We start from the raw sequence: 20547 nt of genomic DNA on the forward strand, positions 1-20547 counted from the left end.
TACTACCGTACCTTCAGGTCACACGGCCAGGTGGAGGAGACACGGAGAGGGACTGGTTCAGTAACTTACTTAGCGTCTGCTATTTTTCAATCTGGCGAGAAGCAGGGAACGATAAACAGCTGATGAGTTATGGTTTGAAACCCGAGGTCATGCATTACAAATCTCCTTATTAATCTCTGGCACTTTGCTTTCGGAAGCAAAGGGAAAGAAAGATTGAAGGGCCTGACAGAACGGCTCGGATATAGATCCTAGAGCTCCTGACACGTCAAGACTTGAGACACATTATTGGTGGCGTTCGCATCCAGCCGTCAGAGAGCAGAGGCCCCACAGCTCCTGTGTTGTTGTTACCATCATTATGTAAATGACATGCTGGAGTTGTGATATAAATGATGTGTCGGGTGTCTTTGAAAAATCCCACAAGTTTCAGCCTCAGACAAGCGTGATGGATTTCACAAAGGTTGCTATGGACAACCACACCTGCCGTAATTAGAAATAAATGAATGCACACCTACCCGAATAGATAGATAATTGTGGCACGTTTTGGTTATACTTAAAGTGCTGTTTTATCTACTAAAACTGACACAGTTTAAGGTAGAAAAAGGTAATTAGAATGAGAACTCTACAAGACAATCATTTTAGGGACTAACTCGGTCTGCATAAGAAATTGAATGTGTTTACAAAAATTAAAACCAAGACATCTTGCAATTCTGGAGATGAAAAAATATAGACAGTTGACAAAAAAAAGAGAAAAAAAAAAGAGAGTGATGAAGTGACACGGAAAGCGAAGCCTGGCTTAGACAGAGTGAGCACAAAAGCTGTTTGAATATCATATGTAAACTCCCAGGTCCCCAGGGAAGTGCATCCTGAGCAACGGCAAACACTCCACATTACGCCGGCTCGCTGGAGTCACAAACAGACACCCCTGAGTGGGCACACTCGCACATGACACCAGCGGAGAGATAGACAAAGAGAGACGGAGAAACCGAAGCGTACGTGAAGCAGGGTTTCCCAAACCTCTCCTCGGGGTCTCCTCGATAGTTGGATGTTTTAACTCTATACTGGGCCCACCGTATTCAATCAGCTACTTAACCAACCAGATGCGCTGGTTTAGGGTAAAAGCTTAAAAAGGGGTACGTCGGCGACACAAAAGGTCCCTCTCCGTCCTCTAACAAGCCGACCCTGCTTCAAGGCAGCCGGTGGCTTGAAGGCCCCTGGGTGACACATCTCCTACCATTTAGGAAATGGGCTGGGGATTTATTCATTATAATTCATCATCGCAGTATCATCATTATCATCGCGATCGTAATGATGATCGCCTTTATTATTCTCATTATCATAATCACAATCTCCACTGTAATGGCCGTCATTTATTTGCTTTTATGGCCCATTCGGAGACGGTGACATACATTGTTAACACTGACAGTTGTTTGATTCAAGGTGCCACTCCGTTTCCCCCGGAGCCATCCAGGTAGGGCCTCGGCGGTGACAGCGCTCCGCGAACAGTGTTAAGGGGTGCCCAGCGCTGTTTAGCGACATCCAGAGGCTCTCATTAAAAAGTAGGATGCCCAAGCTAGGCTAGCTCCGTCGTCAGGCCGCGTAGAGTCGGGACGGGTGACGGAGCGAACAGGGAGGACGGGTGACGGAGCGAACAGGGAGGACGGGTGACGGAGGGAACAGGGAGGATGGGTGATGGAGCGAACAGGGAGGACGGGTGACGGAGCGAACAGGGAGGACGGGTGACGGAGCGAACAGGGAGGACGGGTGACGGAGGGAACAGGGAGGACGGGTGACGGAGCGAACAGGGAGGACGGGTGACGGAGCGAACAGGGAGGACGGGTGACGGAGGGAACAGGGAGGACGGGTGACGGAGCGAACAGGGAGGACGGGTGACGGAGCGAACAGGGAGGACGGGTGACGGAGCGAACAGGGAGGACGGGAGACGGAGGGAACAGAGGACGGGTGACGGAGGGAACAGGGAGGACGGGTGACGGAGCGAACAGGGAGGACGGGTGACGGAGCGAACAGGGAGGACGGGAGACGGAGGGAACAGAGGACGGGTGACGGAGGGAACAGGGAGGACGGGTGACGGAGCGAACAGGGAGGACGGGTGACGGAGCGAACAGGGAGGACGGGTGACGGAGCGAACAGGGAGGACTGGTCCTCAGCGGTCCATGTCCCACCGTGCTAGAGGTTAATTGCCTGGGTCGCCACGCTGGGCCCTGGGGTGACACACAGGAGATGGATGTGCCGCGACCGCTGAGAGTGACGAGGTACCGGGGGCCGAAGGGACGACCTGTCCAATCGGTCACACGTGACCCAATGGACCTTTACAACGTGTCTCCAGACTCAGCTTGACGACTGCTGCTCATCTCTGGATCACCTAGCTCTGTTGTTCTTTAGCAAACATGCAGGTTCAACTTGGCTGCATTGGCTTCAGCCGGGTCTAACCCACCTCCGGTTCGTAAAACCCAGACTCAGTCTGGCCGTGTCCGTCTCTGTCCGTCCCTTTAACGCCACTGTCTCCCCATTGCTCCTCTCCCAGGTTGGCTGGGGGCTGGTGGGTTATGAGATAATGACCTGCGTGTATATATATATATATCACCGTGGGAGACAGACTACAGCGGCACTTTATGATTGCGTGTGTGTGTGGGCTGGGGGGGGATGATGCGACACCCGTCACCCGCAGCCCCCCCCCCTCCCCCACCAAGCTTAATTGTCCTCTCGGGCGACGAGTCACCCAGCATGATTCCTGTTCACTCAATCCTCTAACAGACTTCTTCGGCGTTATTTGCGAATCGCTTGCAAAGTGCTGCGCTCAGCACTCTCCGCCTTCTCTCTGAGTGGCATTACAAGCACATAATTGAAACTATCTGATTGGAACGCTGCCAAGCAGGTAGATTACATCCGATTAAGTGTGTGTGTGTGTGTGTGCGCGCAAGTGGTGGGAGGGGGAATACAGAGTTGTCTCTCACAAGAATTATAATGCCTTCCTTTAATCCCCATCCATTATGTTTTCTGCTCTCTGAAGAAGCCGCAAACACATCCCTTCTCCTGTCACCTGAATGAAGAGGGAGAAGTACAGTAGAGCCCCGCCTTCATCCCTCCTCCCCCCTGGCCTATTATTCAGATAGATAACCCAGACATCCCCTTTACTGGGCCCAATACACTCATCCCTCAAACCCCGAGAGCTGCAGGCTGTTAGAATCTCTCGAGATCAATGGTTTAAGTGTTACAAGAAAAGTTTAGTAAGCTTCCTATACTTTCAATGCATATTCCCACTAAAGGTGGGTTACCTGTGATTGCATTTATCCTGCCCCCACAACACCGCGACATGCAATTCGCAGTCTCGCCTAAACGCCTCGTGAAAGAGGAGCTAACGTCTGGCTTTCTGTGCATGGTATTCTGTGTGGTTGACCTGCACGCCAGTCTGCATGTGTATAGTAGCTTGTGTATCTGTTATCACAAGCTCCCAGAATCCCCTTTGAACTGTCTTCATGCAACCGACACAAACTTCGAGAAAATGGCGAATTCAGTGTGGTCCCAACGACACTGCCTTGACTTGTCATCTGAATGAAAATAACGATTACTCATGAAATCCATACCCGAACTCTGCCAATTTAAAAGAGCTCGCTAGATAGCAAGCTGTGGTTTTTGAAGCCGAACTGGCTGGCAGCCCTCTTCTACAGTAACCCTGTCTCTGCGGATTTGGAGAAAGTTGGGGCGCCTCTTTCCTCAAGTCACAGGCTTTCATGTGAGTGCCGTTTGAACATGGGAGTCATATAGTCAGAGCAGACCCCAGTGGTCTCACTCTGGACAACAGTACCTGGAGGGAAGACAATCCTTCATTAAACAAACACTAGCAAGCCTCTGCTGGGGATTCAAACTGAATCCATACATTTCACTGCATTTCGCTCTCTTCTCTTCAGGAATATTTTAACCCCAAAAAGGCACAGACAAGGTCAATTTGGAATTCCTTGACAATTCTGAAGGCATTTTTGTAACCTTCTGTTTGGACTGCACAAGGAAATTGATTCATTTTACTTAACTGGAGGAATTAACAATAATTTGCATAATAGTGTAACAATGTTCTGTATTCACTCGGGCCTGTAGGTTTCCTGTAACGGGTTGAGCCATCTATTTTGAAACAATACTTTAGTTTCAAGTATGATCGAAACCACAAAAAATAGATCTATTTGTATTTTTTTTTACTTAATTTAAAGCATTTACTTTTCTTGCCAAAAAACCCCAGAAAGGTTACATTCTGAATGAAAGCGTCTTCGCCAAAGTTTTCCAACACGGGGTAAACATGATGCTGTCAGGGGTTGAAGAACGTTAGCGGTTTAGGGAGTTAAAGTCTGCTTCTCCTAAGATGGGCAGAGTGAAGCTCTGTGGATGAAGGGGGAGGGGGGTGGGGGTGGGGGGGGCGGGAGCCCAATCTGTATTTCTGCAGGGTGTCCTAATCAAAGACACCCCAGCCTATATCAGGCACCCAAAGAAAACAGAAGCCGAGGAGCGATGGCGGTGGGAGGCGCGGCGGTGGGGAGCGCTCCTCTACAACACCAGCCCTGGGGATTAGGCAGCCACTCTGTTTACAGCCAGCTAATCTGATCTCTCGCTCTCCGCACTGAAATGGAGAGATGGAAAGAAAAGGAAAGGGATAGGGAAAGAGCGAGCGAGCGAGCTATAGGGTAGTGGAGGGAACAGCGAGAAAGAGCGGGGAAAGTCAAGATGGAAAGGAGAGGGAGGGAGGGAGCAGGGCCGTCTCATCTCTCCGTGGTCACGTTACTTGGCTTTCTTCACAGCAGGCGGACAGATGAAATGAAATCAAAGACAAAATGGCGAGAACACAGGAGGGGAGGAGTGAGCGGTGTACGGGAACGAGAGGCAGCTGTGTTTCTGATCAGGGGAGTAGAACCTCCTGCAAAGTTTCTCCTTACTGGAGCATACACCGAACGCGCTCCAGTCTATCTGCCCCGGCTTCCTAGAACAGTGAGACGCACGGATATTCACGTCTTCTACCACTTCGTTGCAGATCAATGATACACCTCTGCAGCAGGTCCCGCTCTCCATGTCACTGCCCTTGTACATTACAGCCTCCCTTTAACCTTCTGTCCACGGCGACTCAATGTTTCTACGGCCGAGAAGAATAGAGTTGTTAATGATATTTCTGTGTGACCTGAATGCCTCAGGAGAGTGGCTTTCACCCCGAACTCACCTCTCCCAGCAGGTGTTTTTGTGTGAGAGAAGGAGAGGAAGAGAGGGAGATGCGGAAGAAAGGACAGGCTGAAGTCTAGGTTTTACTGGCATTTTCAGAGGAGTTAAAGAGAGGAAGAGCCGACTTCCCCTAAACCTTCCTCTCTCTGATCCATGACCACCTCCAGAAAGAGTGAATCCCAGGTCATGGTATATTTTATATAAGAAATATATTATTTATACTTTCACTTACTTTGAACCACATAAAGCCTACCTGGTGGCCTCGCATGGTATACCTTGCTTTGGTGTTTTCTCTGTCCTATGGGCCAAACCTGAATACGATGAATTGAACATATTTCAATATGACAGAGAAATTGTGTAATAGGTAGAATGACATGTTTACAAGAACTATGGAAAAGTAAATGTATTCACATGCTAGGGTTTAAATTGTTTAAAACAGAAACATAACTTGAACTTGAATTTTACTGATTTAAAAATAGAGTAGCCAAGCAATCTGCTGAATTCTATCTGTTAAACTACACAAAAGAAGCTGTGAAATATGCCATTAAACTATGTACCAACTTATGAAAAATGTAATGCTATGTGAAGAAATTCAACATATTTTATTGTGGAGAAATAGCTGTGCGATATGCTGAATTTGGTATATTCAACCAAAATATATTAATAAAAGCTGTACGCTGAATTCCCCATATTTTCCTCCGAGAAAATGTCTGTTTATAATCCTGGCTTAGTGGCTTCTCCTCAATATGTTGAGGAGATTCTCAGATGTCTATATACATTTACAGCTAATTAGCTAATTTGACCAATTAGGCAGGGCTTTTTGGCTGGCCTAGTCCAGGCCAAGCCCCTGCAGGCATATAATGCATCTCTCCCTCCTCTCTCCACTAACTCCGAGACCAAATGGATCAGGGGGAGGGCTTGTTCCCCTTTCACAGAGCCTAAATGATTCATGTGTACAGCATGTTGTATCTCATCGCCGGAAAATAAATAAAACACTTCAGGTTTACACGTTTCCCAGCAAGCCCGGTCTGCCGGCATTTCCAAAATGCACTTTCATTTCACCCCAATGTCTCCAATTAAGTCCAATCAACTCTGACTCATGCAACATCAACTCCACACTTTGAGATCCTTACGTATTTTCTGACATCAAAGTCTACTCATGCAGCCTTGAACCTTTTAGGTAGTTGTGTAACATTAGCAATACCTAACCCAACACGCTAAAGTACAAATGGACTATAAAACTGAGTGGTTCCAACCATGAATGCTGATTGGCTGAAAGACGTTTTATATTTACGCAAAATGGCAAAAAGGGAATGTGATACATGTCTAATATACCATGGCTAAAAGGAGTTCTTATGCATGAAACTTATGGGAATTCCTGGATATAGCACTTAGCTGTGAAATATTAACAATGTAACACAACCCTCCAAGAAGCTTAATTGCAATTATGAACTGGTTACCAAGACAGTTTGAACAGTAAAAATAAAACATTTCATATTTAAACCCAGGTGGTTTGAATACTTAATGGCTATTGCCTGTAAGCCATGGCATATGAGACCGTATACCACAGGCACAACTTCTCATCACGTTTGCAGTTCTAATTGTGTTGGTAACTGGTTTATAATAGCAATAAGGCATGAGTTTGAGGTGGGGCCAATGTACCATGGATAAGGGCTGTAATCCAGGCACTCCAGGTTGCAGTGTGCCTAAGAACAGCTCCACCCATGCTATAAATACCACATGTCATTAGAGCTTCACGGCTCAAACAATCAGTACATAGCAATCATTAGCCATTGTAGTTAGCGATGGTACTGTTGGACCTTGTTGCCACCAACCCCGGGGCGTGCTCGGGCCACGACCCGGAGAGGTACTCACCGGTACAGTCGTGTTGGCGGTGATGGCGGACGTGTTGTTGTCGTTGCCGGGCGGCTCGTTGTGCGTCTGTGTGGGGGTGTAGAGGGTCAGGGCGTGCTCGGGCACCCTACTCTGCCCCGTGTAGTCCTGCGCGGGGAGAGGGTGGGGCGCCGCAAACTCAGCCGGGATGCCGTTCTGTGGGGGCGGCGGGTACTGGGCGGGGGTGTACGGCTGGGCCATGGCTTCTGGGGGGTTGGTGGCCTCCTGGTTACCCTGAGGAGACAAAGCAGAGGAGACAGAGTTACAAATGCCCGGCTCCACTTCGCCGGTGATTACAGTGACGCCGTTAGAAGAGCCGCGCGCTTTGACGGAAGTGACAGGGAACCGCGCGGCATGAAAGCCACGGCGGATCCCCCCCGGTGCTTCGGAAGCACCGCAGCGGAGGAGCCGAGGAGCCGGCCGGCAAACTAAGTAACTCGGGGGAAACAGCCATCATCTCATATTTCACCGGCAGATTAAAGAATTCCTTGATCATCGCTAATGAACGTAGTTTATGTTGTAGAGCATGGTTTTCTGGCGGCGGGGGCAGGGGCGAGGGGGGAATCCCAATCGCGCGAGAGGAAAGATCAATTAACTGATCACATTTGGACTGAAGACTTTGATTCATACGACAGGCCGGTCATTTTTTCTATCTTTTTTTTTTGCGTTAAACTCTTCTGCTTTTAACATCAGCTACCTGTTGCCACCTAATACATCTGTCCCGGCTGCTCCTCTTCCCCCTCCCCGACTCCTGATGACTCACACCCCCTCCGCTCCTCCTTCCTCATCTTGTTCCGTCTCTGTTCCCCTAACTTCAGTGATAGATGGCTGGCGGAGACGTGGCAGGTGCTCTGCGAACCCTTTTTCTCATGTGGACGCTTAAGATAATGAGCTGTTGAAATAATGGACTTTTCTGGCTGGCGCACACTGTTAAACAATGTGATGGTAGGGCTACAGGAGAGCATGTCTCCTTGTTCCACCGCACAGAGCCCAGGGAGGCCACTGTGAAAGGGGGCGCGTGATGATGGGGGAGGGCGACGATGGGGGAGGGTGATCAGCGCTGCTGGAACGGATACCAGCCCTTTCTACATTACGAAAAAAAATAAAAATAATAATAATGTGATAACAACGCCAAAATCCAATAACACATTACCACCAAATTGGGAGTAACAGATCACTCCAGCTGAACGCATAACTCCTTCAGTAAGAGAAGAAAAAGAGCCTTATGGGGAATACAATAACAGTAAACAGCGCTACAAGCCCTAACTGGCTGGGGAAGGGGGATAGAGGATGGATAAATACATTTTATTCCTGTTTTCCCTCACTTGCGCACTGCTGTTTTGGCCTCCATCTTGCATGCGGCCTTCCACAGAGAGTCGTAGCTAGATGGGCTGGAGGAGAGGAAGCCGGGAGCAGGCCCCTGCTTTAATGAGTGGACCGGGTCATATAGCGCGGCGCTGGAAATGTACTGGAAACAATGTTACGCTGACGTGTTGCCAAACAAACCACAGCCCAAACTGCCAATTAAGGAAATGCCTCCATTATCCAAATGAAAAAAGGAAGGCTTGAGCCTTGAGAGTCGAGGATTGACCAGGCTCCTGAGAGGCCACACATTCTCAAGGCCTGGTCCCTCAACTCCTCCCTGACCTCAGCAACCCGGTCTACCTCTCCTTCCTCCCACTCCCCCTCCTCACATCCCTGTCTGGCTTGCCTCCCTGTTCGCACTGAAACTTTTTTAATCTCTCCTCATGTGCTCTACTTTTCATCTCCCTCTAGTCATGGCATTATATAACCCACTTGCATTGCAGGGTATCCTTATTCAAGGCAACTCTTGATGTCGGCAATTTTAAACTTTTAAGCAACCATTTCAAGAAGGGAGTTGTTAGCTACCTAAAAACGGAAGCTTCTCGTGGCGCAGTCAGCAACTGAGACCTTTCAGTTTCCCGGCGGACACGTTCCAACATCAACAAATGACTGAACGGAGAGAAACCTTGAGTCCAGTTGACAACAAGGCATGTAGCTTATCGCAAACAAGAAGCATTTTCACAGCATATGGGAGAAGTAAGGCACGTGGATGGATGTGGCGGGGGCACGGAGCGCCGTTCCTATTGAGGTCACGCCAATTGTTTCTGTTGCGCGAATCAACGGCCAAGGACAGAGCCGTCGCCACGTGACGCACGACACCAAGCAACAGCCCGGAGACAGTGGGGAGGGGGTGAAACACGGGTCATAGGTGAGACACGACATCAACTGTCTCCCCTATGACCTTTCTCCTCTCTCTGATGTGAGAAACAAGTTATTCAATCGGGAACGAACTGGGGGAGGAAAAACGGGCCGCGAGAATCGGCAAGAGACGCCTCCGCCCCTCCGCAACCGCACACTCCCTTTTTCTCTGGCCGGCTAAACGTCGTGGGAATAAACCACGGTGCATAATGAAAAGCCCGGACGGTCACCGTATCCCCCGGAAACCTCGGCGAGCTAAGGTCGGGTTGTTACGTCCGGGAGGCGGAGCCCAGAAGAAGCGTGGTGATGCCGGCCCCGGGCGGAGGATGGAGCCGGTCCACCTGCATCCACCCGAACGACGGGTGAACAGGTCCCTCCGTGGTGCTCGAGTGCCCCCGAGCAACGCTGGGCGGTGGGAGCTAGCGAAACCCCGCCCCGCCGACGAGGCCGAGGGGAATACAGCAAGCCAGACAGAAAGGCCGGCCAGCATCGATCTCCTATCTCTCCTTCTCTCGCTAACACTCTCTCACCCCTGACTCTCGCTCCCTGTCTCACAGTTACCCTCCTCCCCATTACTGAAGAGCACAATAAAAATTACTCTCTCTAATCTTAAGCACTCTCCCAGTACAAAATTGGATTGAAACCCTTACTTAAGGAAATCACTTTTGGGAGCTGAGTTTTTGTTTTTACTCTCCAAGGCGCAGCAGGTGAGGAGGTTAGGCTGGCAAAAGTGTCTTGAACCGATCCGGGCCGGCTGGTTTAGAGAGAAACAGGACAATGGCCAGGAGAAGGTAGCGATGCTAACCGCTAATTTGAGTTAGCGCCTTTGATGACAGAACGGTCAAGGTCAGCTCTATTTCATCTCCGTGGGTGCCATAGGTAGAGCTCTTGGCCAGCGGCCAGCAATCTCTGATCCCCTTCAAGCAAAGCCGACGGGGGGAGCTGCTCTGAAAAGGCCGGAGGGAGATGGGCTGAGCACACATTGCGGCTGGGGAGGACACATATCAGCAGAGTGGTGTCAGTTCCTGTAGAGCGCGCGGGAGGTCAGAGGGCAGCGCTACGGCTAAAGACTGTAGGCGACTAATTGTGTGGCACCGAATCCAGGGGGAAATCAATCAAACGCAGCCACTGATCAATCTGGGTGATAGGACTCATGATGGAGTGGGCAGCTTTATGACTTTTACTTAGACACACAGTCAGGCCACTCAAACTCATTTGTCAGGGACTGGAAGACCTTAAAAGGTCCCTACCCTACGCAGTTTAATCTGTCACCAGAGCCTGCAAACCTGTTACAATATTTTAGGGGCCCTTACAGATGTTTACCTAAAGAATACATGGTAGATATCAGGCATTTAGTGTCGATCTCCCCGGTAATTCAGCACATCGTTTGTGTACTGTTGCCTGAATTAACTGAACGGCTCAAGTGTACAAAACCCGGTCGGTGCAGAGTCCAAAGGAAAGGAAGTGGAGTGTTTTGCCCAGACCGCAGAGACAAGAAGAGAAGCGCTCATCTCACTTTAATGACTGCTTCACTGACAGGATGGCGAACTTGTGACAAATCCCGTAGGGCCGATGCAGGCGAAAACAGAGTGGGGACAAATGGAGAGTGTCACGTACTGTAGCTCGACAGTGGCCAGCGTTCAGCAATCAGTTGACGCAACACAAATGAAACACAGCGACGACTTTCAGCCAGCCAGGCGCATAAAAGCCCCTTGTTGTTTTCACACTGACGCCCGGCTAATTGAACCTCAGCGAGCGGACGGGTGGGCAGGCTGGCTGAAACGGGAGAAAGGGAGGCATAAGGCCTGGGCTGACTTCTACATGCAAACGGCCTTGGTTTTGTCTTAAGGCAGACGTTAATAAATCGCAAATCTAGCCGGCTCCATTTTAATTAGGCGAGCCACATGAACGCGCTTCACCTCTCTGTTAGCGTTAGCGATGTTAGCGGCCCCAGCCCCTCAGCAGCAGCCAGCTAGGGACAGCCTGTTAATTACAAGCCATATTCACATCATTCAAGGTGAGTCTGAACAGCCCAACTCGGAGGTAAACAACAACAGCCGAAACAAATCCTCCAGTCGAGTTTCTCATGATGAAGCAGATTTCGGGGTGCAGCGGCTGGCCCTCCCCCCTCATTTTCTGCCAATTACAGCACAACTTTGGGGGAGAGAACAGGGAGAGGTGGAAACACAGCGGCCCAATTTAAAGCAGATTTGAAGTGCCTGAGAAGACGCTCTGGATACCCTCAGCTACATTTGGTCTTCGTCCGCACTGCTTCTCACCCAGGTTTAGATTTCCAAATAGGCACTGCAGTACCCCCCCCCCCCCCCCGCAAATGTTTCTCTAATCTTTATGTCTTTCCACCTCATTTACGGAAAAATGTATTCATGAAGACAAACAGCGTCTACACTTGGACCCCTGGAGAGAATTAAGAGTTCTCGCACGTTCTCTCCGTTTTTCAACCCCCCCCCCCCCCCCCCAAGTGCCATAATCGTTTTCACATGTCACATGTTTCATCTCCTCTAATGTGATTCTTCCTTGTCATTGGGAGCCTTTATTTGTGATACGCCCTCGGACGCTGGCATTAAAGGAGAGTTCATTTCCCTTGATCCCTGGGTGATTTCTTCATTACATTGCCACGCCGGTGCGACGCCGCCACGCGCCGAGTCCCGGCCCTGCGCCGATCGAGACGGGACTGCTCTTAGCTACCGCTGCGCCGCGACTACCAAGTGTCGCTATACCTCAGAGACGACCGGAGCGCCACTTAATAAACAGAGCCGACAGAGGATCACTTTGAACTCCTGTGACATGTAATGAACCTGTCTGTCTCCACCGCAACCCTCGTCACTCGCCCAAGCGTAGCAGCAGCCGCGCATTGGATCTGTCTGGAGCTGGGGAGCGGCGCATTAAAGAAACCTCCTAATAAACCAACAGGCTCTTTAAAAACAGCTATCATTTACAGATGATCAGACGCGTCGTGTTCTCCCTACACTATAAGAACAGATAATTGCCTCTTTCAGTGTTGTTGCCTGTTTGTTGCATAACGGACATTTACATTGGGGACTAATTATTCTGGAATGGTTGTTGGAATTTAAATAGACGTATGGGCTGGGTGTCGTTTTTGTTTCCGAAAAAAATTAAAAACAAAAGATCACTGAATCAAGAGCTGCCATTGCTTTGGCCCGATGGAATGTACTAGAGTAGATCTTCCCCTGTTGTTACTCTCATTTAACAAATGAAAGAACAAATTGGTATTCTTCTATTACACATGTACTGAAGTAGTCAATTTCTAGAAATTGCTATTGATCAAGGAGATGAAGAACAGTCTGACATGAACACTGATGATAGAACAAGTTGACCAGGAACAATCGTTGGATCTTGGTCACACACTTGCGAATCAATTTTAGTAAATGACCAGAGCCCTGTGTCTACACTGGATGTCAATTAGACAGCAGATTAGTCCTCTTCTGCAGTAGTTCAACACTGCTAAAATGACAACAACATTTGGTTAGGGCTCCAGCTGAGTGTCATTGGGATGTGATGTCTCTTTGAGTGATATGATGGGTCCAGATTCTCATAAGGGACTAATGCCAGCACTTAAACACGCAACGCTCTCAACACGACATCCGCTGACCGCTGTGACAATGACAAACATGTAAAAGAGGCCGAGCCACTCTCATAATGACCCCGTCACTACATCCCCGACACCTGCTACTGCAGGGAGACAGACAGAGACAACGAGAGAGGGACACACAAAGGCAGAAAGCGAAAGAAAAAGAGAGAATGAAGGAGTGGGACAGAGAGGGAGAAAGGGAAAACGACTAACGGCGGGTAGCGAACAGGTAAGGCACCGTTTACATTGACTAACCCCTTTCATTATTTCTCTGCTATGCTCTTCTTTTTTCTAGTGCTTCTTTTCAGTTATCCTTTGCCTCGGCGGCTTTCCTCTTCGTCTGCGGTGGGGTGGCACGTGAAGGGGAGGGACAGCTCTACACGGGTCACATTCTTTGAAGTGAAAATGCCCACTACTCCCTGCCCAAGCTCATCTAATCAGCAGCTAATTCCAGTTATTAAGATTTGAGAGATAACTTTGATTCATCACAGTCCATCTACCCCAATCGGTTAATCACTGTCGCGCTAAGCTCTTTTTTAGTCCTTCTTTTGTTTCCACTCCCTCTGGCACTCGGCAAGGGGAGAAAAAAAGAGAGCAGATATTAACAATATTAATGACCCGTGATCCTCGTCTCTTTAATGAGAAGGGTTATTAACTGTGATTATCTGTGATGAAATGGTGGTAATTCTCGAAAGCTTGGGAAAACTTGTACAATCGCTTGTCCGCTGATTTGCTCGTCTGATGCTGGAAAAAAAAGGGGAAGCGGCGAGTGTGGTGTGGAATTAGCGTGTGATACGCCAGGTAGGAGAGATTGAAGGGCAGTGAGGGAGAAAGACAACTGAGATGGAGACACAAAGTAGCCCCGGATGGGATTTTAAAAGGGGTTATAACTAGGAAACAAAGCCCGTTGCAGCCTATCAGATACACATCCAAGACGCTGAAATCGGAGCGCTGCTCTAGTCCACACGCGGATGTGTTCCCGGCTAATAGGCCTTTCCAGCTCAGGAAATGTGTTTGCCGAAAACTCTCGCTCCGTCACGTCTTTTGTTCCTGATTTCGCTCCCCTCTTTGGGGCTAACTAGCGGGAGCAGTCCCCAGACACACATCTGCAGGTTGACATTGTTGAATGGCTGTTTAAACGCATATACCGTTCTGCCAGATCCCTGATACAGCATTCCTGCTTTTCTCTTTCCAATTACAGGGAAGTGGTGGATGGAGCTGCTGAAGTGAGGAGACTGTCAGCTCCATATGATTCCCTCTAAGGGGGTGTGGGCTGGTAAATCATTGATGTGCAGTAAGACTGTTTCATTGTAGATGGGTTTAGCGGCACACAGATAACAGTGCTGAATTATTCAGGCCTGTCCCGTGAAGAGAGGACTGGGAGGAGGCCAGGTCTCTGCCCTCTCCCCTGAGACAGATCGGGGGAGAGACGGGGAGAGACACGCGGCGAGCCGCCATCTGACCGCTTCAGACACCACTATTTAGGGGCTAACTCCTGTGTGGTGCCACGGCTGCTGCTTGCGCCCGGGACCGCGTGCTCTCACCCCCCCCCCCCCGTTCAGCTTGGTACACTCCAACGGTTACCCAGAGACATCAGTGGTAACAACGCTGTTCAACACTGACCTGTGGGTCGAGACTGAATGTTCCAAAACCACCCCTGAAGTGATATATCCCTGAAAGACTGGCAAAGGTGGATTATAACTATGTAAAATGGGTTTATAAACGTTTTTTAAAGAGTGAGCCCTCCGTGTAAGATTAGGTGCGGTAATGTATGGCCAAGGTTTAATTGGGGGTGCGGCCTATTACTAATCGCACAAACTTACCAAGTGTTTCAGGATGGAGGAAGTGCGGTTAACAGTGAGTGATATTGGGAAGCTTAGAAGATCATCAGGCGATAATTGCGTATTATCTTTGTGTAGATAATAATCTTCATTGGATTTATTGCCTGGTCTTCACTATTCTAATGAGTTCTGTGCAGTTTGTAGGCATTGCAGAGGGAAACAGAAGGCATGTAAATTTAGATATTTATCGTTCAGTGACGGGGTTTGAACATTTTGTAGCTTGAACATTCAAAAGATGAGGCAACACCGGAAGTCAGAAGAAAATAAACTGCTCTTTTTATTCCAACTGAATCCAATGGGTAACGGACATTACCGACGTACCCTCAGTTCTATGAACAACCAAATTATTTTCCTACTGTATGCTTATTTCAGAGTTTCTCTCAACACCATTTTCTAATCTGATTACCCGACATTAGGTTCCGACCCCAAGTTTAGGAAAATCTTATCAAAAACCAAGATGCTTATGAGGACAACCCCTAATGGGGCTATTTTAGCTAATATTCCTGTTTAGAGAGCCTGGCAGACCTTTCAGAGAGGAAAGATTGGATTGTTTGCATTACTAAATTGTGTTGGAAGTGGAGGTAGTTCAGAAGAAAAAACAATAGACCAATAGCCCCTGGCCTGTATTAGATTCAATCAGTCTTTCATACAAAAAAAACACACAAAAAAAAACGTACTTTTCAAAAAGAAAAAAAAAAATCTACTTAGTGTGGGCAAGCCGGCACTTCCTGGACACACTCCATTTATTTCCTCCAATTAAATCTCTTTAATTGGATTGAGGGCTGGCACCTGGTTTACACTCTGTCAACCACGCAATCCACAATAATTGATGCAGGAGGCGAGCGGAGGCGCAGTATGGCTCGTGTGGGAGGGAGGCCGGCTGACGGGGGGAGGGATTTAGAGCATGTCTCACTACTCCACAATTTCACCGTGATCAATTTATCAATGGCCCGTATTTCTCCCACACACGTGCACGCACGCGCGCACCCGTATGCTGTAGGTGGACAGACTCGGCCAGACAAACACACCCACGCGCATGCTAAAACAGTGTGTTAGGTTAATATACATACAAGTAGATGCACACACACATAAGTACAGCTACGAATCAGACCAGCTCCGCAACACAAGAGGTCACTCTGGATATGAACGCGTGCTTCCGCGCACACACACACTGCACACAGTCCTACGGAGACGCGCATCTGACGAGGGACGCATTCAGGGCAGCGTTAGCACCTTCAAGGCACGCTGAAACCTCCTATCCCTGAAAAGTGAACTCTTCAACTATACGTCCGGCAGAAAGGACAGGCAGAGAGAACAGCCACCACGGTGAATACAAACACTATTTCTTCCAGTGACAGGCCTGTCGTGTTGGAGGCCTGACTAATTATTTTAAGCACTTTGAGGGATGGCTTTCCATTGTGTTAATCCACACATCCTACTCCCCAATGAACAGTCCCTGCACCGCTAACTGGTCAATAATGTTGGCAACTCTTCCTAAAACCCGGGACGTCGGAGATCGACTTTGTTCAGTCGGGGGCAGGGAACATGTCCTCTAAGCAGGTGTGTCAGACTCCAACACTTCTTGTTAGAATCAGTTGAAAATGGACTACAAAAACAACTCTTCACCACATCCTAATGAAAACAGCAGCAGTGCCCAAAATAAATCAGTGTTGTCTCATTATGTAAAGCCGCAGCTTGTTGGAGAACGCGGTTTGTTTTCCTCTGCGCTCGCATCTCTCTCGCAGCTCATTTGGAAGCGAAATGAATCGATGAATCACCCGAGACCATCAATCAATCAATGAACCTATCAATATTCACTGAATCGGACCCCTCCCCTGTGAAGGCCATCTTCAGTAAGAATATGTCAGGCAAATGGGCTTTGAACATAATAGCACTGTCTGCCCCTGCTGAGTACAAGATTGATGTGATGGAACATATACATGTTGACACAAGCTATAATGGCGGTCCCATGTTTTCCGGCAAACACAAACAGGCAACCCGTCTGATAAAGACATGGGGATAAATATGATAAGTCCATTTGTAACAGAGAACCGGCCTTCAAACCACGCTGCATGCAGACTAATGGGGAGTCTTTGTTTTTGACACCTTTCAAACACATCCACTTCGCGAAAGAGCTTGTTACCTCTTTTGGAGAGCTCGTACCCAAAATCAGTTTTTCGTCAATTAGTGCAGTGTTTTCACTTAGCAGCACCCCCCCCCCCACCACCCCCCCGGCATATCGCTCGCCTGCCGTGAGGCATCAAGGGTAAATGCGGCCGCCGGGGGAGCAGAGAGCCTCTCCAAAAGAGGTGAATTGTGGGACGTTCTCATTCCAATAAATGATCTTACATACACACTGACGCTGGCCGCGACACAGGGGGGCCATTTACCAACACCTTCCCCTTATAACACAACCGCAGAATTAGCCCGCCAGTCGGGGCGCGATTCCAAAACGGGCACCACTAACGTCTATCAAGCTACATTTCATCAATTCAAACATTTCCCCGTGTTTCTGATAAGATGAGACTTTCCCCGGCCAGTTAAGTCCTGATGTTCTCTCTTTAATGTTCAGATAGCAGTCAGATTCTCTCCCGGCCGCGCTCACGCTGCTCCCTCCCAACTGTGCTTTGAGAAAGGGGCTTATCAGACAGAGTGCGGGGAGGAGGCCAGAGCGCCGACACAGTAGTCCCCTCTCCCCTCTCTTCCATTGGGGATTCAGAGCGCTGTCTGCTCTTATCAGCACGCCATGGCCCAGGGCTGATTGGCACGGACCTGAGGAGGTTCAGTCTCCTTCCCTGGAGGAAACACAGCCTAATACCCTCCCAGAACCGCGCAGACAGCAAGTGGAGCAGCACTCTCTCTCTCTCCCTCTCTCTCCCTCTCTCTCTCTGTATGTGCACGCGTGTGTCTGTGCATCCATCTCAGTTAAGAAAAGGTGTGTGTGTGTTTGTGTGTGGATAACTATGTGGCAGATGGGAATGGAAACAGATCGCCAGACCTGTTCTAAGTCTCCATCACAGAGAGAGAGAGAGAGAGAGAGAGAGAGAGAGAGAGAGAGAACAATGCGTGTATCTGCGGCGGGGCGAGGCTGAGGGTCAGTGTTCTACCCGCCTGCAGACACCAGCCACAGGGACTATCCATTACTGCCTGCTAATTGGAGTTTCCCTCTGGGTCAGCCTGGCTGCCTGTAGTCCCTTCACTGTGGAGGGCCTGTATCATATCTAACACTATGTCATTCTGATGTCCTGTTACCTCCTCTGCTCTCCTTACAACACTGGGATTGGGGAGGAAGGGAACGGGGTTGGCTGAGATTCCTCCAGCAACAACACCACTACTACCACCACAATCATTACCACTACTACTGTCGTAATTATCACAACCACCACCACTAAGACCACCATTAAACACTATCACTACCACCACTACTACTACCACCATTAAACACTATCACTACCACCACTACTACTACTACCACCATTAAACACTATCACTACCACCACTACAACTACTACTACCACAATTGAACACTATCACTACCACCACTACTACTAGTACCACCATTAAACACTATCACTACCACCATCAAACACTATCACTACCACCACCACCACTAAGGCCACCATTAAACACTATCACTACCACCACTACTACTACTACTACCACCATTAAACACTATCACTACCACCACCACCACTAAAACCACCATTAAACACTATCACTACCACCATTAAACACTATCACTACCACCACCACCACTAAGGCCACCATTAAACACTATCACTACCACCACTACTACTACTACTACCACCATTAAACACTATCACTACCACCACCACCACTAAAACCACCATTAAACACTATCACTACCACCATTAAACACTATCACTACCACCACCACCACTAAGGCCACCATTAAACACTATCACTACCACCATTAAACACTATCACTACCACCACCACCACTAAGGCCACCATTAAACACTATCACTACCACCACCACCACTAAGGCCACCATTAAACACTATCACTACCACCACCACCACTAAGGCCACCATTAAACACTATCACTACCACCATTAAACCCTATCACTACCACCACCACCACTAAGGCCACCATTAAACACTATCACTACCACCACAAAGACCACCATTAAACACTATCACTACCACCACCACCATTAAGGCCACCATTAAACACTATCACTACCACCACCACCACCAAGGCCACCATTAAACACTATCACTACCACCACCACCATTAAGGCCACCATTAAACACTATCACTACCACCACCACCAAGGCCACCATTAAACACTATCACTACCACCACCACCACCAAGGCCACCATTAAACACTATCACTACCACCACCACCATTAAGGCCACCATTAAACACTATCACTACCACCACCACCAAGGCCACCATTAAACACTATCACTACCACCACCACCAAGGCCACCATTATCCCTACCACCACCACTACTACCATTACCATTATTACTACCAACACCACTATCACTACCACCATCCCTACTTTCCCAACTACTAAGACCAATATTATCACTACTACTACCCACCACCATTACTACCACCATTTTCACTACCAATACTAATACCACCACTACCATCAACGCTACTTCTATTACTACCACCCACCTCCACTACCATCACCACTCACCTCCACTACCATCACCACCCACCTCCACTACCATCACCACCCACCTCCACTACCATCACCACCTACCTCCACTCCCACTACCATCAACGCTACTTCTATTACTACCACCCACCTCCACTACCATCACCACCCACCTCCACTACCATCACCAACTACCTCCACTACCATCACCACCCACCTCCACTCCCACTACCATCAACGCTACTTCTCTTACTATCACAACCATCACCACCCACCTGAACTACCATCACCCCCCACAACCATCACCACCCACCACATCAACCACCATCACCAACCACCTCCACTACCAATACCTTCACCACCCATGACCACTACCATCACCACCCACCACCACAACCATCACCACCACCCACCTCCACTTCCACTACCATCACCCCACACCACCACAACCACCACAACCATCACATGTCATCACAACTAGTTAAAAAAAAAAAAACTTGTCTCCTCCCTGGACCATTCATCATGCCAAATAGCAATATCTTTAAAGGTCAGGCCAAGTCATAAAGAAAAAAGGCTAAACATTCCCTGGGATTTTGTGAGGGTCTAATCACCAATCACCACATCTGAAGTGACTCTTTTGATTGGCTTTTGATGACTTTCTCTCAGAGTGATTGATTACCTTAGAAGGGATTACATTCTGTTTGGTCTGCACTGAAGACTTAGGTTAAAGCAACGTTTAAAATCAGTATAAAAAAGGAGTTCTGATTTTTACCTTTAAGCATAAAATAAGACCGGATGATGGACAACAGCTTTGAATAGAAAAAGATGCATCTAGTCAATACTTACATAAAGGTACCCACTGCCATAAAGAATAACAATATGCTTACCAACACAGATTGTAAAAAAAAGATGAATAACAAGAGGAGTGGAGAAAATAAAAAAATAAACAGGAGACAAAAAGAAGAAAAGATGGAAGAGAAATAAACTAGCAGAGGAGCTAAACACTGCTCCTGTCTGACAAGTGTCACACTTGCGCTTCGATCCAGCCTTCCTCCTGCGCTAATGACTGTCAACACGACAAGCAGGGCCGTCTGAAGGGGGAGAAAATTACTTGCTGAAAAGCAATT

The 20547-nt window shown here is 48.5% G+C and overlaps 1 protein-coding gene across 6 annotated transcripts in view; it reads right to left on the bottom strand.

The window, feature by feature from the left end:
• Nucleotides 1-20547, bottom strand: part of LOC105022924 (RNA binding protein fox-1 homolog 3) — a 377689-nt gene that overhangs the window by 23164 nt on the left and 333978 nt on the right. For all 6 annotated transcript variants that reach the window (XM_020051116.3, XM_010891694.4, XM_034295097.1 and 3 more), the window contains one exon: nucleotides 7090-7341. In XM_020051116.3, the coding sequence (XP_019906675.1) occupies nucleotides 7090-7341 (252 nt within the window). The remainder of the gene's footprint in view (nucleotides 1-7089; nucleotides 7342-20547) is intronic.

This window comes from Esox lucius, chromosome 11 (genome assembly GCF_011004845.1).
Source record: "Esox lucius isolate fEsoLuc1 chromosome 11, fEsoLuc1.pri, whole genome shotgun sequence".
NCBI classification, from domain to species: Eukaryota; Metazoa; Chordata; class Actinopteri; order Esociformes; family Esocidae; genus Esox; species Esox lucius.